Source organism: Cydia amplana, chromosome 14 (assembly GCF_948474715.1).
Source record: "Cydia amplana chromosome 14, ilCydAmpl1.1, whole genome shotgun sequence".
NCBI classification, from domain to species: domain Eukaryota; kingdom Metazoa; phylum Arthropoda; class Insecta; order Lepidoptera; family Tortricidae; genus Cydia; species Cydia amplana.
The window spans coordinates 6,474,770-6,502,579 of NC_086082.1; the positions used below are offsets into that span (position 1 = coordinate 6,474,770).

General features: G+C 37.3%; 3 protein-coding genes across 4 annotated transcripts in view; all 3 read left to right on the top strand.

The window, feature by feature from the left end:
- The first annotated feature begins 3,335 nt into the window (after nucleotides 1–3,335).
- On the top strand, nucleotides 3,336–6,308 carry LOC134654032 (putative neuropeptide precursor protein). Of its 2 annotated transcripts, XM_063509421.1 has the most exons (5): nucleotides 3,336–3,553; nucleotides 4,184–4,309; nucleotides 4,929–5,184; nucleotides 5,289–5,441; nucleotides 5,521–6,308. In XM_063509421.1, exons 1-5 carry the CDS (start codon nucleotides 3,475–3,477, stop codon nucleotides 6,062–6,064), a joined length of 1,158 nt encoding a protein of 385 aa, XP_063365491.1. In that variant the 5' UTR covers nucleotides 3,336–3,474; the 3' UTR covers nucleotides 6,065–6,308. The 2 variants fall into 2 exon arrangements, with proteins under 2 accessions (XP_063365491.1, XP_063365492.1); XM_063509422.1 differs by lacking the exon at nucleotides 4,184–4,309.
- A 1,395-nt stretch (nucleotides 6,309–7,703) lies between these two features.
- On the top strand, nucleotides 7,704–11,887 carry LOC134654279 (serine/threonine-protein phosphatase 6 regulatory ankyrin repeat subunit B-like). Its single transcript, XM_063509745.1, has 5 exons — nucleotides 7,704–7,776; nucleotides 9,755–9,977; nucleotides 10,231–10,398; nucleotides 11,192–11,280; nucleotides 11,595–11,887. Exons 1-5 carry the CDS (start codon nucleotides 7,704–7,706, stop codon nucleotides 11,885–11,887), a joined length of 846 nt encoding a protein of 281 aa, XP_063365815.1.
- Nucleotides 11,888–12,123: 236 nt separating this feature from the next.
- The window catches only part of LOC134654021 (mitogen-activated protein kinase kinase kinase 7-like), a 43,212-nt gene continuing 27,525 nt past the window's right edge, over nucleotides 12,124–27,810 (top strand). Inside the window, exons 1-7 of the mRNA XM_063509408.1 lie at nucleotides 12,124–12,385; nucleotides 12,464–12,763; nucleotides 13,225–13,404; nucleotides 14,980–15,115; nucleotides 17,432–17,532; nucleotides 17,894–18,724; nucleotides 20,503–20,593. Coding sequence (XP_063365478.1) covers nucleotides 12,296–12,385; nucleotides 12,464–12,763; nucleotides 13,225–13,404; nucleotides 14,980–15,115; nucleotides 17,432–17,532; nucleotides 17,894–18,724; nucleotides 20,503–20,593 — 1,729 coding nt within the window. The 5' untranslated portion in view covers nucleotides 12,124–12,295. The remainder of the gene's footprint in view (nucleotides 12,386–12,463; nucleotides 12,764–13,224; nucleotides 13,405–14,979; nucleotides 15,116–17,431; nucleotides 17,533–17,893; nucleotides 18,725–20,502; nucleotides 20,594–27,810) is intronic.

Genomic DNA, 27,810 nt, shown 5'->3' on the forward strand with positions numbered 1-27,810 from the left:
TTTTATATGTATGTATATATAAAGAGTTTATATATACATACATACATACATATTATATATGTATTATCCATTGGAGTCTCGTGAAGAGCAATATGAACGCTTACTGATGCACACCAAAAATATGAAAGTTAAGTTTTGTCCTAGACTCGAGGTTGCTGCTTGCTGCGCATTCCGCTAGTCATCAAGCAATAGGCCTGTATTATTTTTTTTGAATAAAAATATGACTAAGTATGTTTGTCAACAATACAGCACAATAGAACTAGAACTGGATGCCTTAGTTAAACCTTAAATGCATTCCCAGATTATGATATGATATGATTTATTTATCTCACAATATACAATTTCACTTAAAATTACACATGGTAGATTTTCAGGAATTTATATTGTGATTGTCAGTTTTTTTCACATAATGAATAATTGAATATGAAGAATAACAGTATGTATCCTAGACCCAGTAACTACTTAACATAACTATCAAACAATAGTTACCTATCTCATTGCACAATACAGCCACACTCATACTTATTCAAAAAAGTTACTAAGACACGCCTAGTGGAACGTCACAGTTTTTTATGTCTAGTAAGTACTTAATTCAGTGCTCAAGAGAACTTACCTTCTGTGTGCAAGTTGCTCGAGAAAGGTATTGACTTACAGTAGTCTGGCCAATGGACAAGCCATCATCTTGACTAGTCCCGCGTTGGTAGTTGCCATCAGCTACCAGTATTACAGCTAATACTGTTAAAACCTAAAACAAATAAGAACATAGATGTAATATTTGTACCTAGGTAAGTAGACTTTCCCCTTTAGGTTAGGATATGAATGTTGAGGTAAAAAGTGGCTTAGATAAGTAACCTCTGTTAGTAAGTATAAGATTGTGCAACAGAATATCTTAACATACTAATTTTTACAATTATAATATGAGATAGTATTTAAGAGTTTAGTAGCATTGTCATTGAGACGCCTGTCTTACATGGAATACATATTAACTTTAAAGAAACACTACAATTTTATTAAGCTTTACCTTTAAGGTGTTTTGGTAATCCATCACCGTTTTGAGACTCTGCGTTAAGTTCGGCACATAAATGCACTGCACACTCCTTACACTCTGTAAATATGCCGAAACTCTTTGTCTGGCATATCAAACGGGTTGCAAGCGTTTCTTAAAGCTATGCACGAGATTTTTCGACGCTTTGTTTCTTCAACAGCAGCCGCGAGTAGGAATAATAAAATTTGACTTCCCTGCAAATAAAATATTGACTATATTATATAAAGCGGAACATTGTAACTAATAACTCTCAATATAATCATAGAAAAACGGATATTTACCTGTAATTTGTATTTGTAATAGGTTTATTCACTAGTTTTGCTTTCACGACAAGGCTTATCGTCACCTAAGAAGCACTTAGATAAAATTAACTAAGTTGAACTGTCAAAATGGGATAATATGTCAAATTATCCAACCCCCATGTTATGCAAATTGTCTTCTGTCATCTACCGCTGTCAAATGTGGATAACTCCATATATCGTCTGCTACCATAGTATGCATGATAAAATCGTCGGTAACTAACGTTTTATTCACATATTTTATACCATATTGCGTGATAACTGCTACCGTGCTAAGCCCACAGACGAGCGAGAAAATAATTGGCGCCAATCTCATCTAGCGTCCACACGTACACAATTTAATCACCAATTTGCATTCCATAGATTCTAACTTCATTCAATCGGACAATTTCATCAGATTGGCGAAAAATTTACTCGTCTGGACTCCACATAACTTCCCACTTCTCGTAGGGAATACAAAACTGGCGTTTACCGGTTTTTGGTAAAAAAATACCGATTTTTTTACTTTTCCGGTATTAGTATTTTATCTATCTAATCTATCTATCTAATACCTTTAAACGAGCAATTCTTGTTTATTTATTTATTTATTTATTTATTTATATACATATATATATATATATTTCGGGGATCTCGGAAACGGCTCTAACGATTTCGATAAAATTTGGTATATAGGGGTTTTTGGGGGCGAAAAATCGATCTAGCTAGGTTTTATCTCTGGGAAAACGCGCATTTCCGAGTTATTATATGTTTTCCGAGCGAAGCTCGGTCACCCAGATATTTATAATTATATAAATACATATATTATCTATTATCTACTTTTACCGGGAGTAAACAAAGCAGCTCTTAATAGGATGATTTACTTTCAACTCGCTATCCGTGTATAAATAATTGATTACCACTATTACCAGGACTTGAAGCTATAAACGTACTAAATGCGGTTACTCGGGCTCTTAATCCAAAGAGTAAAGTATTTTAAGTACCTATCGCAATCTCGTCTACGACATACCTGCCTACTAAAGAACATTTTCTAAACTAAGTCTTAACAATAATACTAATTTGTATATTTATAATTATATAAATACATATATTATCTATTATCTACTTTTACCGGGAGTAAACAAAGCAGCTCTTAATAGGATGATTTACTTTCAACTCGCTATCCGTGTATAAATAATTGATTACCACTATTACCAGGACTTGAAGCTATAAACGTACTAAATGCGGTTACTCGGGCTCTTAATCCAAAGAGTAAAGTATTTTAAGTACCTATCGCAATCTCGTCTACGACAGCTGCCTACTAAAGAACATTTTCTAAACTAAGTCTTAATAATAATACTAATTTGTATATCATGTTTTTATTATTTATTTATTTAACCTTTGTTGCACAAAAGAAAAACCTTACAGTACAAAAGGCGGACTTAATAATCATATAACTTTCTCAACCAGGCCACCGCTTCTATTACATACAACAGCAAAAATTGACAAAAATACATAGGTATATGATATGACTGATATGAGATTATATGATTATGATTTATATACTCTGAAGACTCATTGTGGCATATGTCAAGAAAGTACATATACTATATATACTAATATTTATTTAATTTGAATAACACATTCGCCGCTGAGTACCGGTCGTAGCGCTACGTCGTAGCCAATAAATAACATGGGCTTCCGAAACCCGAGAGAGAGGCAAAATGACAACGTGTTGTAATTAGCGGTGAATGGTTTAACTTAATAATTTTTCTACTGGGTAACTTATTCATAAACAAAATTACTTTCTTACTTGAATGCGTCCTATTTTAAACATAAGGGTAGGCAATCAAGCTATTTAGATCCTCATAAGTGCATGTAAGTAGCAAGTTTATAGGAGGCATTAACAACAGGGTAAGGTCAGGACCCGAGGCCTGTCTACGTCAGAAGATGTTTGATGTCCGGTAATCCGTCTCTGTGCGCGTCCTTACTGCGCATGTTACGAATTTATCGACAACAGACCGGGTTTTCTCTCCAGTTAGCTCTGATAGGCGACACTTGTGCTCCGCTAGTGGCCACCTAACAATCGCATCCGGTCCTGTATTTGCTACATTTAAATTGTTAGCTCATATTCAATCTAGTACTGGCGTGAAGATGTTATACATTTCGTTAACCGCGTTGTTCGCGGTTTTTATAGTAGTTCATGCTGTGCCAACCCCTACAAACAGCAAGGGTACGTATATTATAGACTACCCAATTATCTTAATATACTGTAATAGGGTTTCTTTGTTTCATTTCGGCAATCGTTATAACTATTGTACAATTTGTTATTTTTAAAGGAAACTTTTATCTTTTTATTGACGGTGTACCAGATTGTTTTGTTATCATGTATTGATCAGCCGGTGCTTGCTGCGCTCTAAATTTAGCAACAGGTGTCTGCGCGGTTCCGGTGCTGCGTAGTTCCTTTCAGAGACATCAAATTCCTCTGGCATAATATGGAGCCTACCGCAATCCACCTACATATTTCTATTTATAGACCACTTATTGATCTATGGCTTTAAAATATTGTTTTAGGTCATTAAAATGTTAAGCTTTTAATTATAGGTTTATTAAGTTTTCTTGCACGGGGTACGGAGTATAGATTATTTATAATTATAATGAGCTTCCATGTGCGTTATCTCGACTAATCAGCCATTACTAATTTATTAATGCTATTGCATGCCCTTATGAGATAACTAACAATTTCGCAAATCAATAAAAAAAATCTTTTCTGTAAGCTCGCTTCGGTATGAGCCTTAATATTAATACTAGATAGTATAATGTTTTCTATCAAATAGACCCAAAACAATCAATTGAATTTTAGATGCCGGTCCAATTGGTGAACTACCTGAAAATTGGGACCAAGCAAAAGATGACACACAGTCTTTATTCCTCAACAAGAGCGACAAAAACGATTTGGAACCGTATCCGCTCGCGCTCAGCGAAGAAGGTAACAATGGCCACACCAAAGCGAGCCTCACTCACATCCAATCTTCTTTAATGGGACAGTTCCTGATGGCTGTCATGAGCTTATTGTCCGTCTTCAACAATTTCTACTGCGCGACTATCAATAAACGGAATGCTCTTTTAAACGAATAATCTATCGAGTATCTCTAAAGTTGAAATTTCACAATAAATAATCTACACACTGATTTAAACTTTCACGATTTTTACACATTATTAAATTATACAACGGGACTTAATCGCGTATCTAAGTTTTAAGATTTACCTCCGACGTTTCGAGGACGGCGTTGTCCCCGTGGTCTCGGAGAAGACTGGCTTAAGTTGACATCAGCATCGTCTAACCGCGCGAGTTTTTCGCGCGAGTTAAGTGCGGGTAGTTCGAAAAACTCGCGCGGTTAGACGATGCTGATGTCAACTTAAGCCAGTCTTCTCCGAGACCACGGGGACAACGCCGTCCTCGAAACGTCGGAGGTAAATCTTAAAACTTAGATACGCGATTAAGTCCCGTTGTATAATTTAATAAAATAACCTACATTCATTTAACTTATTAGTTTCTCCTTTCAATATGAATGTCTTTTATTAATTGCCCCTAATCTATATTTTAGGCAACTCTGAAGGTTACGAACAGGGTGTAGCGCAGCGTTATGATGTCGCGCCACCGCAGGCTGATCTTGATAACCTTATCATGAGACCAGCATACGGGGCAGAACTGTACGCTGAGCCTCCGGGCAGGCGGGAGGAGGGCTTGTCCTCTGGGTACGACTCGCGCAGACGAAAGCGCGGGAGTGGGACAAAGGTTGGAGGAGCCGGTGCTGCTACCAAGGTAGCTACCAAAAACGGCTCGGGCAAGAAGAACCTTAAGTAAGTCAAACTGGTATACCTACATACATATAATCCCAAGTCAGATTTTATTGAAATACTTTGTCAAAACTTGATACTTTACACTTACTTATATCGATCGCCAGGCCCGAGGAACACAAGGCTCCTTTCCCAATTGATTCGTTGAGCCATGATCATGACCACCGAAGCAAACGTGGCAGTGGCACGAAAGTAGGTGGAGCCGCTGCATCAGCCAAAACGGCTACCAAAAACTCTGGGGGCAATAAGAAGAATTTCAGGTAAGCAAAAAATAGCTATAAAGTCATTCCATTACATTCCTCCATCCGGCAGTCGAGTAAATATTAATTTTCCTTTTAGGCCTATTTCTGAACGCCGCAAACGAGACTCAGGACTAAGCGCTGCCGATGTTCGAGCTCTTTTGAATTTGTGGGAAGCTCAAGAGCGAAGGAAGCAAGAAAGTCAGTGGACAGCCAACCAATGGCCTGCAGATCGTTTTTATGGACGCGTGAACTCAGTCGACGATGAGCAGCCCGAGGTTGATGAGAACGGTGACATCTGGTACAATGAGCCCGTGGTTCTCAACCCTCATGAGCGCGAATACCCCCATCAACCATCATACTTCTCTGAGCAGAACCGCATGGCACTAGCTCGTGGCTACCCTGACGTGTACCCGGTCGACCCGGCTGAACTTGCCCAACGATATGAGGAGGCCCGACGCAAGCGGCAATATGCCAATAAGATGAAGAGATTTATGGTGGCAAGGAAGCGCTCTGATGGCATGATGCATCAACCTAATAACTACAGGCCCAGGGACGACCTTTACACGCTTGCCGAGCTGCTCCGCTCTGCACCACGTGTACAGGAACAAGACATTCCAGTCTATCGGCGACTGATACTTTAAGTCTATCCGCATATTTCGGTGTCCATTCGTTGCATCGCCGTAACAACTTGAAAATGATGGTCCTGTTGCTTCGATGTCATCACAATAAAGTAGTCGGATGGACGCCTATGTAGCAATTTGGGGCGGGAGATTGTCGCGCATTTAATTCGCAGTTAGTAGCGGATACCAGTTTAGTAATAAGTAAAATAGTAAGTATTAGTAACAAGATGATACGTCTTAGTATATTACAAGTCATTCTTCTTAATAAATGGAAAAAAGAGAAAAGGCCTAAAAACACATTCACCTTGTACTAAATATAGAGCAGTATTACGAACAAAACAATGTTTTAACCTACTTTGTTCTCTCTAGCCTAGCCTAGTGTGAAATACCTACGAATATTTTGTGTGACTATCCTACCTCGTTTCCTGCATATCTGTTCTGCATTCGTAAGAATCAATTAATATTCATAATATATAGTAATTAAACATGTTACATTAATGTGGAAATTTAGAATCCGAAATGTCTATATATTTACAGTGAAGTCAAACTTCACATTTTATTACTTATATTAAATTATGCCTAGTATGGTTTAGTATGTGTAAATTATAAACTTGCTGTATTAAATTAGTATTAAATGAATAAATGTTGTTTAATTTGACATTTTCGTAATTTTAATAACATGTCTATAAGATTTAAAATTCCTAGTTTCAACACATTTTTAACTTTAGGTACCTTTGATATAATGTCACAAACTCACAAAGTTAGGTAAAGCCTCTTGTGTTGTTAGTACAGTACAAGGTATAGGTACCTTACTACTTACTTAGGTACTACTAGGGTAGTAAGACGGTAGTAAATACTTGTGTGTTCAATGTTCAATGCAGGCAATGCAATAATTCCGTAAGTACCTAATTGAAATTTGCAATAATATAAATTTTTGGCAAAAATTTAATTTTTGGTACAAGCTTTTATCGCTGACTGTACTTTTCTTACGACATACTCATCTAGACAACTCTAAAAAACCCTAACACAATTAGGTTGCGTTGTTACATCACAGAGTTCCTATGGCCACCTCCTGTCTCCATCATCAGATCTGTTCGACAGTACCATATTATTGTATTGTCATCAACAACTACATACAGCTGCCAATTTTCATGACGTTACGATCCTTGGAAGATGGTTAAATTAGTTACCTTAGATTCCATTACATAGTTAGTTATTACATACAGGTCGACCTAATAAAAGCTTGTTAAAAATATAACGTATCTACATAAGGTTTGCAAACACATAATTTACCTACAGCTAAGTCATTTCTCATCCCTTCCCCCATCCCGATATTACACGTTCGCTTAACGGACGACTTAACTTCGATTTGATTAAGATGTTATTAAGGTATCAAAATTCTCATGAAATTCTCAGAAATTAAATTGTACCTTGGTGACAGCTTTTTGACATTAATTACTATGTATAATGTCAAAACAACCTATACAACCTGCTAACTGTACGCCATGAATATTATAGGATTGCTCCTATGATGATTTTACGAGTATAATATGTCAGTGTCATATTATTATGAATTATTTTCTTGTTTAGCTATTAGGTAAATGAAATTTATTTTAAGTTAAACTAGTTTTAGAGTAGTCTCTAATACTCCCATGTTAATATGAATGAAGAAATTGATGTAACGTTCAGTAACAATGAGCGGGATATTATAAGTTCGCCTCAACTGGACGCATGTACATCTGCTACTGATCCTTTTATCCAAGATGGCCCAGCCCGATCACGGTCAACGTATGAATTATTTTGTTTAGTGTCTAACTATTCCAAAATGTTTCTGAAACGTTTATGTAAAGATTTATTTCAATCGCTGCTGGCTAAATTGTACTCTGATCGAGTGTTACCTGACCACATTGCTGAACTTATAAATCTTCACAAGAGGCTTCGGTTAGAACAGGGAGGGAATTTAGTGACTTATAGCCACTGCCGTATACTAAGACAGTCTCTTGATGCATCGAGTAAAGACAGACCAATTTCACCGGCACACATCGGCGTCGCTGGAAATTCTCGTTCATACCAATAAATAATAATAATAATATCCTATTCGATTGGTGCACCTTTCTCAACTTCATGCCGCAATTTAGATGCCGACATATTTTTCTACGCAGTGACATTTTCACCGAACCCAGTTTCATGAAGATTATTGATTTCAGTAAATACCTATTTAAGAATACCTAATAATACCTACCACATAATAAAATATTGTCGACTGTATGATTCTGTGTTATTTATTGATTTAGAATCCATTCGAAACGGAAAATTCGCTAAAATGCAACGAGCCTTGGTCGTCACAACCATACCCTGTTACCAGGGCCGGATTAACCCTAAGGCAGAGTAGGCAACTGCCTATGGGCCCCGCCTCGGCTAGGGGGCCCCGCCACGGCTAGAGGGCCCCGCCTCGGCTAGGGGGCCCCGGTGGCCCCGCGCGCGCCAAAAAAAAGTGTTTCATATGGCCAAAATTCATAAATATTTTTTTATGGTACCTACTTATACCTAACGTCCAATATCAGTTTCTCAGACACACAATCATCAAATGATTAAGTATGTAAATTATGTTATTTTATAGCTTTTAAAGTCTGTAAATCGAGCTCGAATTTCAGGCTCCCGAGGGCCTAAAACCTCATTAATGAAACTTCGGCCCTCCGAGTAACTCTTGTATGACACATATATTATTGTTGAGTAACATTTGACGATTGGTTCGTATCAGAGCGCTGCTTTCTTACAGCTCGACCTTCGGCGTCGCTTTTTAACAAATATGTATAAACATTGATTTCAGAAGCTTAGCTTTTTGCCTCGCATGAAAGCTCACCTCGCTGGTTATAAGTACGCTTCGGGCTTGTTAAGTATGTGGATATTGCTGAGCTCGGCCGTTAGCCTCACTTTTTACTTCAATTTTTGGTTCGTCTACCAAATCTCTTCTTCAGCTTAGCCTTTGGCCTCGCTGCGCCAAGCTCGGCCTGCGGTCTCGCTTTTTAATACAATGGACATTGGTTGGCGTCTGTGATCTAGCTGAGCTTATCCTGAAGCATGGCTTTGACCTCGCATGAAAGCTCGCCTCACTGGGTAACTTCGGATTTTTAGGTTTTTTTAACACGCTTTCACAATTTTTTCAAAAAAAAATTTGCGGTCGCTGCGCTCGCGATTTTTATTGCTTTTCCGATTTACCCTGTACTTACATGCTAGTTTGACTGGTTAATGAATAATCATTTAAACACATGTAAAATATTTATAGCGGACAATCGCTGTTCAGCCTCGCAAAATATTTAACTACTTATTGAGGAAAAAAGAGCTCTCCCCACACTGGACGCAAGGAGGAATCAGCAAAAACTAATATAAAAAACCTTTATGTCCACGCAAGAGCGAAAAAGACATCGTTCGGCATGTTCGAATCGGCTCAACCGACACCTGAAGGTTGAAAATAAAACCGAAAATTTACTTCCCTGTACTGAATAACTGAACTTATGTATGCAGAATTAACTGTAAGGGGGCCCGAGCATTGCACTGCCTAGGGGCCCCGACATGCTTAATCCGGCCCTGCCTGTTACTGCAAGTCTCGTGGCCATATGTTGCTCTAGTTCTACATTATTATCTTTCTATGATCTTTCATATTTCTTTCGCTTCAAGTGTTAATTTATTTCAATTGTTTCTCATTTCTAGCTTCCAAAGAAGAATCAGATAACTCTTGTGATCAAAACTTTAGCTGGACCTCACTCCACTCGGACACTTCCGGGGGCTATTTCACGGTTGAGAAACACCAAACTCAGATCGAAGAAGTATCGGATCCTGAAAGAGAGAAAGCTGTTCATTTCCTCTTATCTGATAACGATCTAATTTTAGCTTGTGAGCTTGGTGACAATGATCTAATTGAAAAGTTAATCAGGTGATCACCTATAACGTAACCCTTTGTTAAATAAAACTTTTTCCTCATTTTTCATCCCTTTAAAATCTTGATCAAATCTCTTTCGAGCCATCAACGATTTTAAAATTAATAAGGAAGAGTTGACTACAGAACCCAAATAAAAACGGGCGGTGCGACATCATAGTGTGAACCTCCCTTTGTAATAGCAAACTGTTATGTTTCATAAATATTGCTATAATTGTTTTTATTTTATTTTTTTTACTTTTATTTTTAGAGAGGGTGTGAACGTAAATCTGAGGGATCCAATCGGTAGAACTGCACTGCATTTCGCAGTGCACGATGTTAACATTAGGGCTATCAAAATGCTGCTTGAAGCAGGAGCGAGTACAACTGTAATGGATAATGTCGGTCTGACTCCACTTCAGATATGCATCATGAGGAGGTGAGTTTTTTTTATAAGCCTCTGAGGCTACAACTAAGGATTTTCAAAAAAGTATACATGGTAAAATAAAGTATTTTGTACCTGCTCGTGGCAAACCTAGACACAATAGAGGTAAAGTGTCATTCAATAGAACTTGCTAACTTTGTAAACAAAAGTTACTAGTAATTAAATTGACATTCAGGGTCAATTTTAGTATGGCGGTTTGTTTACATAGTTAGCAAGTTCTATTGAATGACAGTTTAGTTCAGATAGGTAGTGTTGTCTAGCCCAGATCTTTTTTCTGCTATTTAAATCATTTACTTGTATGAAAATGTCCATACAAAGGGACCTGTTGTTATTGCTTTTGAATGTATTCGGCTTGTACCTATTCGGTAGGTACATATGCTCATGGACCTCATGGTTTAGGCACCTAATAATCTAATCGAAGTAATCGAACATTATTACTTTGTTTTTATTACTGCTATTTAACAAACACATAACACATAAGTACTTAAAGCCTTAATAGCCTGATTTAAGTAGGTAGGTAATTCATGTCTCCTCTAAAATGTACTTAAGGTAACTTAGGTAGGTAATTCGTTCCGTATAGAAAGGCGTTTGATCTGAGCTAGGTATATTTGCAATCCTCAGCATACTCTGCGAGACGATGTAAGGTCATAAACAGCATTCATAAAAGGAGTAGTCTTATAATACCTACAATACTGAAGAAAACTCCCTCTAAATACAGTTAGGGGCCCCGTTACCATTATTATATAGGTGCTGAAGTAAAAAAATATATGGAAAAATGTTATTTCAGGCCGTCTGTGGAAGTTGCAAAACTTTTATTTAGCTACGGAGCTGTCATTTTACCTCGGGTAAAACCTCTGAGCACAGGATTATTTTTACGTAAGAATTACCCATATTTTTCATCCCTACTAATATTATAAAATGTATAAATACAAATTTAACTTTCTCTGTGTGTCTGTTACTAACTTCCTCTGTCTGTCTGTTGCTGCTTAAAGTGCTGAACCGATTAAGATACAATTTGGCACCTACCTATGGAGATAGTTAGATAGAATGCCAGGGAGCATCATTCTACGCAGACAAAGCTAGTATAACGATGCTCTCTTCTAAACTGGTCATAGTTTGATCACCATGATCCTTAGAAAATTATTGTATTGAGAAGCACCCAAAATGATTTGCTGGACTGATTATTTCAGAATTTACCATGATGTGTATTCCAACACCAGAAGAGATTGAACTTCTTGCTTTGCTCCTTGAAAAAGGGGCCTTGATCAACGATCCTAATGTACCAGGTGGTCGATCAGTGTTACATTTCGCTGCCATGAGCAATAATTGCAAGCTCATTCAGGTCTTAATCGATCTTGGTGCCGATATTTTTGCCAAAAACCACAGGGGTGAGACCCCTTACGATGTTGCTGTAACATTTAAGTGTAAAGAAGCAATGAACTGTTTAAAGGAACACATGAATCTTAGTCCAAGCAAAAGCTGAATATAAATGGATAGGTAATGATTGTCAAGCTGATTTGTCTCTTTGTCTTTAAATTTAAGTATCTATTTAAATAAACTTAATTTTATTAAAGGTACCTACCTGTTGTTATTGAATAATCACCGTTTTCATTTAAATAAAATGTAATAATAAGAATTACAGTATATTCGAGCTTTCTAGCTAAAAATCGGTATCAAAAAACGATTCAGGACAACACTACTCATGTGACATTTCTTCTTCAGTTTCAAATATGGCGGCCCTGTCGCAGTTGCTATTCTCTGCCAAACAATACTGAGAAAATTGATATAACCAACCATTTTTACCTAATGATAAGTAATTTTAAATAAGTCTTTTAAATTAGTAATATTTGTAAGAACTAGTCAACTTGATAATGTGATATTTAGTGTACCCATGGCTTCCAATCCGCAAGATTCGCCTGTCGTACAGCAGACGTTAACATTTGTCGAAGAGATAAATTACAGTGAGATAGAAGAGTTACAGGTAAATATTGCTAAACAAACATATGTATTTATTGTTGTTGTTGTTAATAGTGTGGTGATATAATCGGTTTGTCAACAGGTCGTGGGAAAGGGGGCGTTCGGTGTTGTGTGGAAGGGTCTATGGCGGAACACATTCGTGGCTGTGAAGCATATCAACTCAGAGGCTGAGAAACGTGAGTTCGCGATAGAAGTGCGACAGTTGTCGCGTGTGTCGCACCCGAACATCGTGCGGCTGTATGGGGCGTGTACACAGGGCACAAATGTATGTCTGGTGATGGAATATGCTGAGGGGGGCTCCCTTTATAACGTCCTACACAACCGCCCGAAGCCTAAATATACTGCTGCTCATGCTATGAGTTGGGCTCGGCAGTGTGCAGAGGTAAATATTGATCATTATAACCTTGTTTGCATTGACATAAATATCTAGGGACTGGCTTTACGGGCATTAATAATGAGGCATGACAGGGGCCAGTACAGCGGTGTGAATACGCTACAATTGGTTGATGAGTTCGCATCACGCGCGCGATTTGTTGATGAGTTCTCATTACGCGCGCTATTGGTCGCAACTAGTTGCGTTAGACTGCACGATTGGCTGGAATTCATGGGTAGCACCGCTGAACTAGTACGATGTTTAGTGCCCCATTCGCCCGTCCTTAGATATTATACGTCAATGCTTGTTTGTTGCTCATGGTGATCTATTAGCTGGAATATATTTAAAACGCTACGGTAGATAGTATGCTGCTGTAAATGAGCCTAATGTAAATGTCCTGTAAGCATGAAATCCATATACCTATTATAATAATTACAATGAATGCTCATAAATTCATATTTTAATTCCAGGGTGTTGCATATCTCCATTCAATGAAGCCCAAGCCCTTAATACACAGAGATTTAAAGCCCCCAAACCTGCTGCTGGTGGGTGGTGGGCAGTGCCTGAAGATTTGTGACTTCGGAACTGCTGCTGATAAAGCTACATACATGACTAATAATAAAGGCAGTGCCGCATGGATGGCTCCGGAAGTAAGTGTATTATTTTACTTTTATACTCTGTGACTTGGTCTACATAGAAATTGTTAACACTTTTACTGCCAAGGATGTTAACTGACGTGCGCAATATCAACCTTCATGCATTCTGCGCACATAATGCAAAATGTTAGCCCATGTAGGACCATGTAGGAAAAAAGTGGCTGACCGAATGCCTTGCCTCTAAAGCCCCGTCTCCATAACCCGCGGAAAACCATAGAACATTGGCTCGCGCGGCAGCCGCGCGCAATGGATACCGGGCGCATCTAATTGGCTCGCGCGGCAGCCCGGTATCCATTGCGCGCGGCTGCCGCGCGAGCCAATGTTCGATGGTTTGCCGCGCGATATGGAGACGGGGCTTAACAGTGACAGCAGCTATGAAAGCTCTGCCTTGCCTGTAACAGCAACCGCGGCTATGAAAGACAAGTTTTTGCCTTGCAAATTTATCTTAGTTGCAGAGTGGCCCTTGGCTCAATAAATTTAGATACCTCTGTTCTAAGACATTGTGATTAATTTACACTTAGCCTAGACTAAGTTCTTATACTTATAATAAGCATTCTTTACTCGGAAGGGGTTTGTAAATTAGTAATTTATTTAATTATTCCAACAATTCACTTCTTGGTATGTTATGTTATCACATTGTATGGCTTTTATAAAGAAAGAGAAATGCAAAATATATCTTTTGGATAAATGTCATTATAGCTTTAAAAGATATTAAATACATCAATGTTATTCCAGGCCCAGGGCCACTGCACCAAAGGGCCTACGGGTTATTCCCACTAGTTACCACCAAGTTGTTACCAGTGGTAAATACTGGAAAAAAAAATCCCACCTTTTACCACTGGTAACCTTTTACCACTGGTAAAAAAATAATTCCCAGTAACTATCACCAAATTTTGTTAGAGTGAATAAATACTAATAAAAACAGTATAAATAGTATAGTATAAATATAGAGTGATTTTGAATTACCTAATAAAATCACTTGAAAAATATTCTAAATGGATTATTAAATTTATCCTTACATATGTATATTTTAGTTTTTTACTAGTACCGGTTAAACTGTTTCAATAGTTTTGGTCACTTTTAAGGCAGTTTACTAAAACTCTAATCGACTTATAATTATATATTAAATCACTCTATATTTATACTATACTATTTTATACTGTTTTTATTAGTATTTAACTCTAACAAAATTTTGGTGGTACTACTGGGAATTATTTTTCCTAGTAGTTACCAGTGGTAAAAGGTGGGAAAAAAATTCCCAGTACATAGTTACCACTGGTAACAACTTGGTGGTAACTAGTGGGAATAACCCAAATCATTATCTGCCTCTCTATCACTCTTGCATATTTGAGTTACCGAGAGGCCTGAGAGTCTGACAACGATTTTCGATATTATGGTGTTAGCCATAGGCCTTCAGATGTCGGGCCACTGTGCACACACTTCCGATTCCTCAGCCCTAAAATCCCTGATTTTCATGCACAATGTGTACTGTTTCTAGACTAAGATTTGTACTTACTGTTGCAGTGTAAAATGCACCAATATTAATGATGTTGTTTATTTCTGTTCTAGGTATTTGAGGGCTCAAACTACACAGAAAAATGTGATGTCTTCTCGTGGGGTATTATTCTATGGGAGGTGTTATCTAGAAGAAAGCCTTTCGAAGAAGGTGGTTCAGCATTTCAAATTATGTGGGCAGTACATTTAGGTAATGTTTTATCACATATTATGAACTTGTTTAAGACAGAAACTAAACTAGTTGTGTATGCTTTCATTCTTAACTTTAAATCCTACTAAAACACATTTTATTACTAGTAGGTCCTCAGGCTTACCTAAGCCGAATGCGAAAAACGAAAATCGAATTTTTGTTATCTATCTCTCTCTCGCTCTTGCATTTGAGTAAGAAGAAGAAAGTCTCACTGTAAGGATTTGGCCTCTATAGCCGCTTCCTTGTACGTATTGTCACAGAATCAGGGCCGTCTTAAACTATGCTGGGGCTCCTGGGCACATAAGAATTTGGGGCCCTTTTGGAAAGTAAAGAAAGCTAATTAAACTAACATTTTTCTACTATGATCTTCTATTTATTATGGGTAATCAAATATACTGTTACTGTCTGTCCTTGGGGGCCCCCTGAGGATGGCGGCCCTGGGCACGGTAAAGACGGTACTGCACAGAATAAGTAATAATAGTACTACCGTACAGAAAATAAGTTTGAAAGCGAGCCAGGGATGAATCATGCAGTCCCTTTCTAATGTATGGCCCTTTCGGCTTGTCAAAATTCAAGTCATTATCTTATCTGTGGTCGTACACGCAAAGGGACGTCAAGTTGTGCCAACCCTAAGCCCGAAAACATTGGTTAACTAGTAAATACAAGTGGAAGTCCCTTTCTAACAATAGCTGTCAAAAAGGGACATCCGTTTGTATTACAAGTTACAAGCTTTTGAGAAACGGGCCCCTGTTATTGTGAAGCTAAAATAAAAGACCTACTCGTACAAAGAGATTAAACATTTGCATGATTGTCTCTCGTGGTATTATTATATGATCAAGATATCCAGTACAGTTGTTGTCCTAATATAACTATCTACTATTCTATACAGCTAGTGTGGCGACATGGTATACCATGTATGGTTATATAACTTACTGTGCCTACCACTGTACCATTGGACAGTACACTCAGAATTAAAGAAATTGACTAGAATTAAAATTGGAAGGATCGTATGTTGACCTTTTATTTTACAAGCTTTTAACTATTTAACTTGCCCTGTTTGTTAGTGTGGGTCAAATCTTGGAAGCTAAATTTGACCCACTTCCCGATTTCCGATTGAGCTGAAATTTTGCATACATCACTACGTAGTATAAAACAAGTCGCTTCCCGCTGTCTGCCTGTACCTATGAATGCTTAGATCTTTAAACTACGCAACGGATTTTGATGCGATTTTTTATAAAATAGATAGAGTGATTCAAGACAAACGTTTAGGTTTGGTTTAATTTGTTAACCCGTGCGAAGCCGGGGCGGGTCGGTACATAATAATATGTAAATCGGACTACAATGCAATATTATGATGACATGGAGCTGATCTGATGATGGAGACGGGAGGTGGCCATGAAAGCTCTGTGATAAAACAACGCAAACTAATTGTGTTTGGGGTTTTTAGAACTGTTTCGATGAGTATTAGTTGCGTGTGGTAAGAAAAAAACAGTCTGCGATACAAGCCTGTAATAGTACATTATTGTCGAGGTTCGGAAGTAGCTACTTGCAGGCTGAGGATTCGTTTTAAACGGACGACCTTGGGAGTCCGTTTAATTGAATCCGAAGCCAGCAAGTAGCCTTCCAGCCGAGTCATATATAGTGCTTTTCTCAAAAATGGTGCAAGAAATAGAAATATTTTACAGAACTTACAGAAGCAACGTTCTAATTATCACAGAAAAAAATACAACTATTAAAAAAATTTGCTTGCCGCCTTTAAAAAAAAAAGAAGTGTATTTTTCTGCTAAAAATACGCCAACCTATTTGAGACACCTAAATAGTCGCGGTACCAACATTAAGCCTGTAACAGACTATCGCACCGCACCGCGACCTTGGAGCGTCTCACCCATAAGTGAGAGCGAGAAAGAGATATCTGTTTCTCGCTCTCACTTATGGGTGCGACGCTCCAAGGTCGCGGTGCGGTGCGATAGTCTGTTATAGGCTTTATAATAATAAGTGCTGATCATCTGTTTGGCTGTTTAAGGGACCTATGCCTTCATTTGATATGGCCATTAAAAGTTTTAAAAAGTTTGGAACTCGTTAAATAATGGAATTTGTATGCGACATTGCAGTCCCGAAATCGAGACTGCAATGTTTTTAACTTTTTAATTTTTTGAATGACCATAAACTACGCACTTCGCGACCTATTTTTTAACCGGCAACGTCGACTTTGCCGTCCATTTTTGAGAAAAGAATATTTACTTGTACCAAAAATGTTATATTTATCCAAAAACTTTTTTTCGTGCATTCAATTTTTTTTTCTAATGTGATTTTCAGGGCAAAGGCCAAATCTAATACAGGGATGTCCCGAACCCATTGAGCAACTTATGACACAGTGCTGGCACAAGAAACCAGCGGAAAGACCCAGTATGGCTAAGGTGAGCTGCCATTAACACATTTGGCTGTATCATTTATAATTTGAGCAAATATGACTGCGTCACTTTCGTTCGATATATTATACCCTCGAGTCCCCTGGGACTAAAAAAAAATATAATGAAAAATAAATGATAATAGTTATAAAGAAAATTTGGTGTATTTTAAATAAACGTTTGAGTGAAACGTTGTCGTCTAAACAGTTTAATATATGTCTCACGAAAGTTTAATATCGAGTATTTTAAATAATATATTATTGATTGTTAATGATATATTTCGTGTGGTCCAAAGATACTTGCTGTTAATTCGTAAATCTATCTTTATTATAACAAGTTAAAAGTTTTAACAATAGGTGTCATATTCCAGGTTGTAGAAATAATGGCGGCGTTGTGCGAATTCTTCCCCGGCGCTGACACTCCAATCAACTACGAGGATTGCGAAGACGACGATTCCGAAAGCTTAGACGAGGAATACATGGTCTCGTACAACGACACCATGGAAAGCCTCGACCGCGAGGACCTATCCAACACCCCCACTAACTACCCCGTAGAAACCCAGTCCAACCCAGTACCTCTCCGGAACAAACCTCCCACCTCCCCTAGACCCCGAAGCTTCGTCGAAACACAAGTTTCAAAGCTCCAACACATAATGGCTGCCGAAGCTCAACCGAAAACCTCAGCATTAGCCCGAGAAGAACCCGACATACACAATCGGATAGGCCCCGTTAGCATCCCACAGCAATTCAGAAAACCGGAGTTAGACAGGTCACCTGTCATACAGACTACTTCAAGCTCCCCAGTGCCCGGCAGAGGCCCTATAAGCGAAGGAAGCACGCCTCAAGATACATTAAGAGTCATAAGGAGTCCTAATATTTTCAGTGAGAGTTCATCGCCTAGAGGAATCTCTCCTATAGTCAATTATAACATCGGCAATATGAACCCTAGGCATATAGACATAGAGCAGTATTGGAACAGTCAGAGCGATAAATTATCCCCCGCAAGGAGTCCTTTGGCCAGTAATACAAGTAATTCAGTGCGGGAGGACTACAATCAGAACTATTGTGACAGATTAAGCGCAGGAAATAGTCCAATGACGCCAATGAACGAGTGGAAATGTAACAATAAGATGTACAATGGAAACGTACAGAGATTGCCGGCCGACGCGAGATATACACCTTTACAGATTGAAGTAGATCCTGTGAGTAATGCTTTATATTTTGTATAAGTAATGTTCTAATTCTTGACACTGGCCCATTAGTTGACACACTCCAATATTATTGATAAGAGCAGTGACAAACATCATGTCAATTATTGTAGTTAGATTGTCACACATCTGGTTGGTTATTTTTTAACTAATTCATAAGTAAAATAGTTATCACTACATGTAATTAGTCAAAATGTATTTGAATTTCAGTAATTCTCAGAAAATATGGCTCGAATTGCCATAACACATTATAAAATGTATGCAAAAGTTTTGGTAATTAAACACAATCGAAATACTTACTGAGAGTGGCGTATGTAATCAGTATTCATATTGTACGATACGATACGAGCAAAAAAATACCATGATTTGAGGTAACTTTTTTTAGAAGGCGGGATTTTATTTACGAAACTCATTTTGATAAATACAATTGACAGTAAAGTTAAGGTCAAACGAAAATTGTGTGTTCGTGCCACAGTCTTAGCTTAAATAAGAGAAACATTCTATGGACCACCTGTAGATCTTACAATACGATTTAGAAATATAAATAGAAATATTTTTATTCGTAAACACTCAAGACAATCCATACTAATATTATAAATGCGAAAGTGTGTCTGTCTGTCTGTCTGTCTGTTACCTCTTCACGCTTAAACCGCTGAACCGATTTAGTTGAAAGGGTCTGGCCGCAAAACTATAGTGAAACTGTACACCTTTCTTAGGTGCGTTTAGTTGTCTTATTATAAGATACCGTTTTACCAAATTTCAAGCCTAGGATCCCCTTGGTTTAGCTAAAAAAAAAAAGAATTTTAAAATATAGTTTTTATTTTTTTGTAGCTAAACTAGTGGTTCGATTTCTTTGGAATTAGGATGTTACATGCACCTAATAGTAATTCATTAAAAAAAATCAAGGTTCTAAATTGTTTATAAAGGCTTAAAAATATATTTATAATTTTTTAAACTTTTTTTTTAATACTTGGGAGATAGCGACAACCTCAATTTTTAGTTATTTAATGCAGAATATATTATTCCATAAAATATATTCTTTGTAAAAAAATCCATTTGGAGCAACAAGGCAAAAATGTCTTACTAATGCATACAGGTCGTCCTTCTTACGTACTTTAGGGTGGTTCACGTTTGTATGAGAAAAATTCAAACTCTAGCTAGAAGAAGCAGCACCCCCTTATTTGGTTACACTTATTATGCTGATAATGTACACCAAGTTTTGTAACTTTATCTCAACAAGTTGCTCCAAATGGATTTTTTTACAAAAAATACATTTTATGGAATAATATATTCTGCATTAAATAACTAAAAATTGAGGTTGTCGCTATCTCCCAAGTATTAAAAAAAAAGTTTAAAAAATTAAAAATATATTTACAGTACATATGGTCCTATTTTCCCGCACTAGTGCGTAAAATAGCACTTTTCGTGCGAATGTCAAATTTTAAAAGGCCATATGTACTGTAAAACGTACGATACACGTCCGAATAAGTAATTCGCAACTCGTGTCGATTTAAAACACTCCCTTCGGTCGTGTTTTAATTTATCGGCACTCGATTTTTCGATAAATAATGTAAATGTATAAATTCAATTTTCTGTAACATTGTAAGACACCACGTCATATGAATACACTGATTTATCTTTATCACCTAGCTTGCAACATATTAGAATAAACTACTATCAAATGCTTACCAAATCAGTTTTATTCATCGTAAAATCGCATATAGGGTAAGAGACGACCTTGTTTTTGTTATAAGCTGAGTGCTTATTTTCAGAACGCGTGGGAGCTCAACCAAGATGACCAAGCTCTGTACGATTACGTCGGAGTCAAGAACATGGCCGGATTCGATAAATTCATCACTATGGGTAAGTTTTTTCTATTGTCTTTGAAACCTTGAAAATGATCATTGCACTACAAACAGAACACATGGATAACCGTTCTATTTTTGGATAGTATTCCGCTTTATTTTCCTCGAACTTAATAAAACGGTTGGCTAAAATACTATGATTACGTTGTGGTCATCGAAGTTTTAAGACTCTAAAACTATCTGGCCTGGCCTTTGGCTCTTCCAATTCTTTTACGCGGGTCAGATAAGAGGTCGTAGTTTGAAGATATTCTAAATAATTTATTAGGACTAGGGTTTGCAATCCGGAATGTATGAAATTATCCGGATCCGCGGATCTTCCCATACATTTCGGATCCGTCGTGCAAACCCTAATTAGGACTTAAAAAGATCGATTGCATTGGGAATATCACAATGCCCTCTACAAGTGCATTAACTTGTATTTTTGAAGTACGAAAAATCTGCTAGGCGACAGAATAAATAATAGTACTAGGTACAGAAGATTCACTCGCTAACAAAACGCGTCTGTTACGATTAGGACAGATATGACCGCTAGGTGGCGACAGCGCCACGCGCGGCTTATGGCTAGCCACCAGAATTGGTGTGGGACGGATGTACTTTTAGGTACTTGTTGCGACGCGACGAAATCGCGGAGTGAGCCACGCCTGGCTAGGCTCAAATAGGGCTGGGCTGAGCATTTTAGCCGTATACATATATGCTAACAAGTGGGCCTGTGTATGTGTAGTGTGTAGGACGGTGCAAGATGAGCGTGAGCGTTACAGGGAGATGAGACGGCTGACAAGACATATTTATTAACAACTGGCCGAAAGACGCACATAGTCGGCTGGTGAACGAGGCCTATGTTCAGCAGTGGGACAATAGGGAGTATTACTGCAATGTTTTGCCGCCAGAGTGCAGGACTAGTGACTTAAGTATACCATAGAGTAACTTATACACACTGTACCTTAAACTGTTTTTTGACAAGTTTTCACTGACAATAAAAAATATGACATTGATACATCAAGGCGGTTTGTTTACAAAGGGCCTACCCGGGACACGCGAAATCGAAACTCAGCTATCTGCCTCTTTATCGCTCCAATCCAATATGCAAGAGTGGCAGATTAGATATCAAAATTTCGACTCTCGTTTGCGGTAGACCCTTAGATTGTGACTTATTGCGGGAGTGGCGCCCCCTATGCAGACTTTCGCGTAAAATTTCCAATTAGGCCAAAGAAAAATGATATCAATAGCAAAAGCGTGCCGTAGACTCATTGAAATGTACTATACTAATATTATTTTAATAGGATGAACACCATTGAAACTGAACTCTATATAGTCTATATTAACATACAAAAATGCGTAAAAAGGGCACTTAATTAAATATTAGACTGATAATACCGACTATATGTAGTTTTGGTCTGTATGAACTCTAGATTTTATGTTCCCTTATGCCAAGGAATCCGGAGCACAGAAGGCGGTGATTAAGATACATCCCATTGATATCTTTGTATCATCCACAGCCTTCAACTGACGAAACGTTTCATAATGTAAGAAAAAGTGCGAGGACATTGCGCTAGATGGTGCTTGTCGCCGCTATACGTATTAATAGAACTATGCTATTTACAAATACAAGGATGATCCAATTTGGATTGCTTTCCGCAATATATAATGACATTGGCTGTAAATAAGTAAATTAATATGACTTATTTATCTTACTGATGCTTTTATTTGTTTTAATATGGGCTAAGTTACGAATGTAAAGCAGAAATAGAAATGCATCATAAGACCATACAATTCAAAATACAACAAATAGTTCGCAATATACATATTCTTAATGAAAATTTGCTTGCTTATTCATGTTTTTGCCCGGTTAAGTCAAAGACAAAATTCAGGGTTTTGATTTTTAGCATGTGTGTGATGTGTGAACTTCATTTCTTTTGACGACCGGTCTGGCCTAGTGGGTAGTGACCCTGCCTGTGAAGCCGCGGTCCTGGGTTCGAATCCCAGTAAGGGCATTTATTTGTGTGATGAGCACAGATATTTGTTCCTGAGTCATGGTTGTTTTCTATGTATTTAAGTATTTGTATATTATATATATCGTTGTCTGAGTACCCACAACACAAGCTTTCTTGAGCTTACTGTGGGGCTTAGTCAATTTGTGTAAGAAAGTCCTATAATATTTATTTATTTATTTATTTATTTATTTATCTTCCTGATGCTTTTATTTGTTTTATTATTGGGTTACGTTACGAATGTAAAGCAGAAATAGAAATGCATTCTAAAACCATACATTCAAAATACAACAAATAGTTCGCATATACATATTTTTAAGTCAAATTTGCTTGCTTATTCGTGTTTTTTCCCGGTTAAGTCAAAGACAAAATTCAAGGTTTTAATTTTTAGCATGTGTGTGATGAGTGAACTTTAACTTCATTTCTCCAGATGTCGCTACTATGTTAGAAAAAAGCAGTATACTTTAATTTATTATTAAAAAAATATAATCTCGATGACTCTGTCTGTCATCCTGCTTCTTATTTTAAAACCAAATCTCTCGTTGATCCGTGAAATGTTGTCACATATGTCAGGGGAGCGGATTACAATCTGCTCCCCTCAGTTGTCAAATGTAAAACCACATTCAAAACACATATCGCCAGCTGACAACCAAAATTCACCCGATCAGTTGATCACGTAAATAGTAAATCAGAAAAAATACCAGTAAATCTGGCACTGCTCATGTGATTAGTATGCCTCAAAGTTTTTTTTTTATATTTTTTTTTAATAGGAAAAATAAAACTCCGAGGCGTACTAATTCCGTATCCGTAAAAAGCAAAATGTTTTTTGGGATCCGATTGTCGTCTCTCCATAAGCACAAAATTAAATAGGAATAACGGCTGTTATACATATGTATATGACCCTGTAAGAGAGAAATGTTAATAGTCAAGTTGCATTCGCCAGGACTGACTGGATAACTAAATTAACTAACAAATCATATTCCTATTTGTCCTCGCCAAAGACTTGTTCTGGTAAAATTGTGAACTTCAAAATATTACCCCTGTTTACCATTTCACGGCAGCAGAAAAAACTTCGTAAACAAACAAGCACATCACGGGACCTATTCGAGATGTTTATGTTTATATATAGCAGCGTTCCATTTCAAAAAGATACAGGAAACTGGGATTCGTACCGCGATGACTCAGCTTGATATTTGAGCGTTGATATTTCTGCAGTCTTCTGTCAGATATAAAAAGTCTCATAAGCTTAAGAGCAACTAACATGCATAATCCTTACTAGTTTGAGATAGATAGGTTGGCTGAAGTTTCTGGGAACCGCTATTAATACACATACGTTTTTACGAGTCAGTAAAGATTTAAGATTTACATTGCCTGAACCAAAAGTCATGAGCACAAAATGCTAAGTAAATAAGCTTATTTTTTGCATAATTCCTTGTGTATAATTTATTTTATTTTTCTATTATAGTAGTTCTCAAATTCTCATTCATTATTCCACTAAACAAAGCGTCATGCATCAACAATATCCATAGGTACCTGCCGTAAATAAAAAAAACTGGACCATAGGTATTTTACTGAAATATAAATTATCCAATATCCACTTTGGACGCGCATCAAACTTTAATTTAAGCCATTTTTTTATATAAAAAATGCGGCATTGCTCATTTTGTAGGTTTGTAATTGAATGGCTCATACACCCTTCCAATCTTAAATCTGTCCAAAGCAATTTAATCTAAAGTGTAACGACTCGCGATCATTAAAATGCCAATGCAACAGAAACAAAAGACCAAGAGGTTACTCTAAATCAAAAAGACTTATAAACATTGGCAGAACTCATCAACGGAACCCATTTGGCTGGTAGTAACTCGCAACATACCGTTAATTTGACCATTCGTCAATCTTATTGCAACGTAATTAGGTGTAGAACTAGTCATTCAAGTTGCAGCTTGTACAGGAAGACCAGCTATCTGTTCTGCGAACGACTAATGATCGCTAGCTGAGTCACTGTGGTCCTGCAAAGGACTTGGCTATTTCGGAGCGGTTACTCACGTGCAGTGATGCATTGCCGGCCTGATGCCATACGATACAATCGCTGTAGATAAAACAATGTTATATGTAAGTATGTATCGTTTGATTAGTGGCGAAAACTTGTTTCTTCAGAGATAAGCCGAGCTCCATTCGAATATGATATTGAAAGAAGGTAAAATAACTGGATACATATTTATGAATTTTATTTCGTTACTTCCAAACATTTGTGTATAAAAATAGTCCATTTATTCCTATCGATATTGGTCATGTTGATACTCTACAATTTGAAATAGCTGTCATAGTGGGTACAGTCGAGTCTACTTCAAAGATATGTTTATACTTTTCGCCGTTACAAAGGAGTTTTTGACGTCAACTGTACGTTTATTTTAGCTATGATATACCCTCTCTCTCTTAAACAATTACATTGGAGTGACATACCTCCTAGCATTTATTACTCGTAAAACTGTAAATACGGAAATAGAATCTATAATTTTATTGCTTTTAGATTTTTTATTGTTTCTGTGTAGGTTTTTTATTACTTGTAGGTACATAATTAGTTTCTGAATATAATGCTTTGATTTTTCTATAAGTATCCTTGTGCATTGCGATGATTTAAGAAAAAATACCGACCAGTCAAATATTTCATAAGAAAAACTTATTATTTATTTACTGTATTTTGACCGTAAACGTATAGGACGTAGGTAATTCATTTCATATAAGTCATATAACCTATAAATTATATAAAAATACATTCAGTCCCGTGACACGGGACAAAGACAGAAGACCGCTCGGCATATTTTTTTATTGAATTAGCAAAAGTGTTGGCTTCGGCTCTGTGCACACCCCCTAAATGTCCGGAACATTATTGTTAGTACATGGGAAAGGATATACAGAAATAAAAATAAATATTAAAGTACCATCTCATACAATCGATCTAGTCTCATAGAAAATAATAATATGGTATAGCAACAGTGCCTGATGTTTGCCCAACATTATTAAATACTTAATAAAAATGTTTTATCAGGGAAAACCCGCAATGGCGCCACTGCCCCTATAAAAATGTAACAAATGGTTCTCATCACCCATTCTGATAAACGATTTCTTTTGCGACAAACAGGAAAGTCTGCAAGAACTCGTAGTATTTTTTATACATTAACAATTGTCTTGCCCTTGAAATACTTTAGGTAGGTAGGTATCCACTGAAATTCTCCCGGAAAGTCAGAATTTCACAAAATCACGTTAGCGAAGTGGTTTTAAATTATTTGTTGCTTTGCTATTCCGAAATACATTTTACTGATTCATATTTTCTGCGAAAAAGCTATTTTTCAACCCGTTGTTTCTGTACAAATAAACATTTACAAAGGTATTGACCAAGATTAACCATTTCTGTCTTTCTCACATTGATATAAGGTTTAATTTGACTTGGTCCGTGGGACAGAATTTTTCTCTCGACACGTAAGTTTAAGTGTTTTATAGACATCGTTTTGAAGTATCTGCGCGCCTCCTTTTTATTTCGACTGCAATATGGATATAAATTACACTGAAATGTGATAAAATATAAATCTTACAATGTCTTAATTTTACGATACAGTCATCAGCAATTTCTTATACAACGCAACCCTACACTAAACACGACATGCGCTTGCCCGTTTTTCTCGTTTTTGGCGCAGTCCGTACATCGCTCGCGCGCACGCATCTCAACACTAGATGCATACAAAAGCAAAGCAACTCGGTCCAGATGCGGCTCGCTGCATGACTCACTCGGAAGAGGCAGTTATTTTAGACCGTGTCCGCTTAGCTTCTAGGAAGCTCGGGACCAACGACCGATGCCCGAGTATTGTTAGACCTGGGTTAACAGCGGTTCCTTATTTTATTCTCGGTAAACTAAAAGGAGCGTCCAGGAAGCGTTCGCGGTGTCTTGCGGTTGCTAATCAAATGTGAGTGGCCGGTCACATTTGAGTGCCGTCTTTTGGGCGTGGATATTTATGTAACCGGAGAACGAAAATCATTGAGCATTAACGTTTTGGAATATCTACTCAATTTTCTTCTCTTCATTTCGGTTCAAACTATGCTCTAACATTTCTCGAAAGATTTGTGCTCTAAGCAAGTGCCATTTTTTCAAAATATGGTTTATACACACATAGAAACACTATGTCTATGTCCTCTGTTCTTGAATTTTTTAATCAATTAATTAAAAAAAACTCATTTCGGCTAGAACATCCCCGCCCTTCTCCGCGGCTATAATTTAGCTGTAAGTATCAAAATTATGAGCAGTCGTTTCACTAATGTTTTAAATATTCAGAACTAGGTACCAACTTCAAAAAACTGTTGTTTTTTTTTTAATTTTATGGCAGAAGTCAGTCTTAAAATATGTTGACTTATGAGAATAGACTCCATAACCCTCTTCGATTCACGCGTTAAATTTCAACGCCGAAAACAAATTCCTCCGTCATTTCAGTGTCCATAACACAAACAGTACGATAAAAGCACATGTCGCGTCAGTATCGACGGTCGCAGATGGCTAGACGGATCGTCTTCTGTTTACCCGCCGTTTCCGCCGCGGCATCGGCATGCAGACAGATATCTCCGAGGAAAATTACGCATTTCCAAGCCTATGGATATCGTTATACAATGTGACGCCAATAATAATATTATTGGATGAGTAATGGGGTTTATTGTCATTAATCACTTTAATACGGCACGTGTGGGGTTTTTAATGCTTATAGGAGTACTTACCTATAGCAGCAACATATGGCCACTACTTTAGAAAATGCGTAGGTAGGTACTTACACAGGTACCTACATATCGCCTGGATATTTTTATGACTGTCAGTGTCAGCCATAAAAAATATCCAGTAACTGAGTAAACTGAGTATGAGTCGCATACTGCGTTTTGACATCTTATAGTGACGAATAAAACATCCTTTTTGCCTCAAACCTTAATATATTAATATTGGTGTCGCCAGTAGAGTTGGGGTGAATGATTGCACAAATACACACAGACTTAGGTATATAATATACCCTACTTATTTCTAAAAAAGGCAATCAATATTTAAATTACTTTTAGTCCATACTTATAGTTGGTTGGAAAAAGATCACTAATATTTCAAAATCTCGCTTTTATTACATGACATGTTATTGTGTGCTACTCTACTACTCTGCTGTGGTGCCGATTACACATTGTTAACTCAAAATCGTAAACC

What these genes read in the sequence shown, in the direction of transcription:
- LOC134654032 (XM_063509421.1), top strand. Translation starts at nt 3,475, where the DNA reads ATGTTATACATTTCGTTAACCGCGTTGTTCGCGGTTTTTATAGTAGTT. An exon ending in AACCCCTACAAACAGCAAGG is followed by an intron (nt 3,554 to 4,183) that starts GTACGTATATTA and finishes ATTGAATTTTAG; the next exon opens with ATGCCGGTCCAATTGGTGAA. An exon ending in GGCAATAAGAAGAATTTCAG is followed by an intron (nt 5,442 to 5,520) that starts GTAAGCAAAAAA and finishes TTTTCCTTTTAG; the next exon opens with GCCTATTTCTGAACGCCGCA.
- LOC134654279 (XM_063509745.1), top strand. Translation starts at nt 7,704, where the DNA reads ATGAATGAAGAAATTGATGTAACGTTCAGTAACAATGAGCGGGATATT. An exon ending in CTAATTGAAAAGTTAATCAG is followed by an intron (nt 9,978 to 10,230) that starts GTGATCACCTAT and finishes TTTTATTTTTAG; the next exon opens with AGAGGGTGTGAACGTAAATC. An exon ending in CAGATATGCATCATGAGGAG is followed by an intron (nt 10,399 to 11,191) that starts GTGAGTTTTTTT and finishes ATGTTATTTCAG; the next exon opens with GCCGTCTGTGGAAGTTGCAA.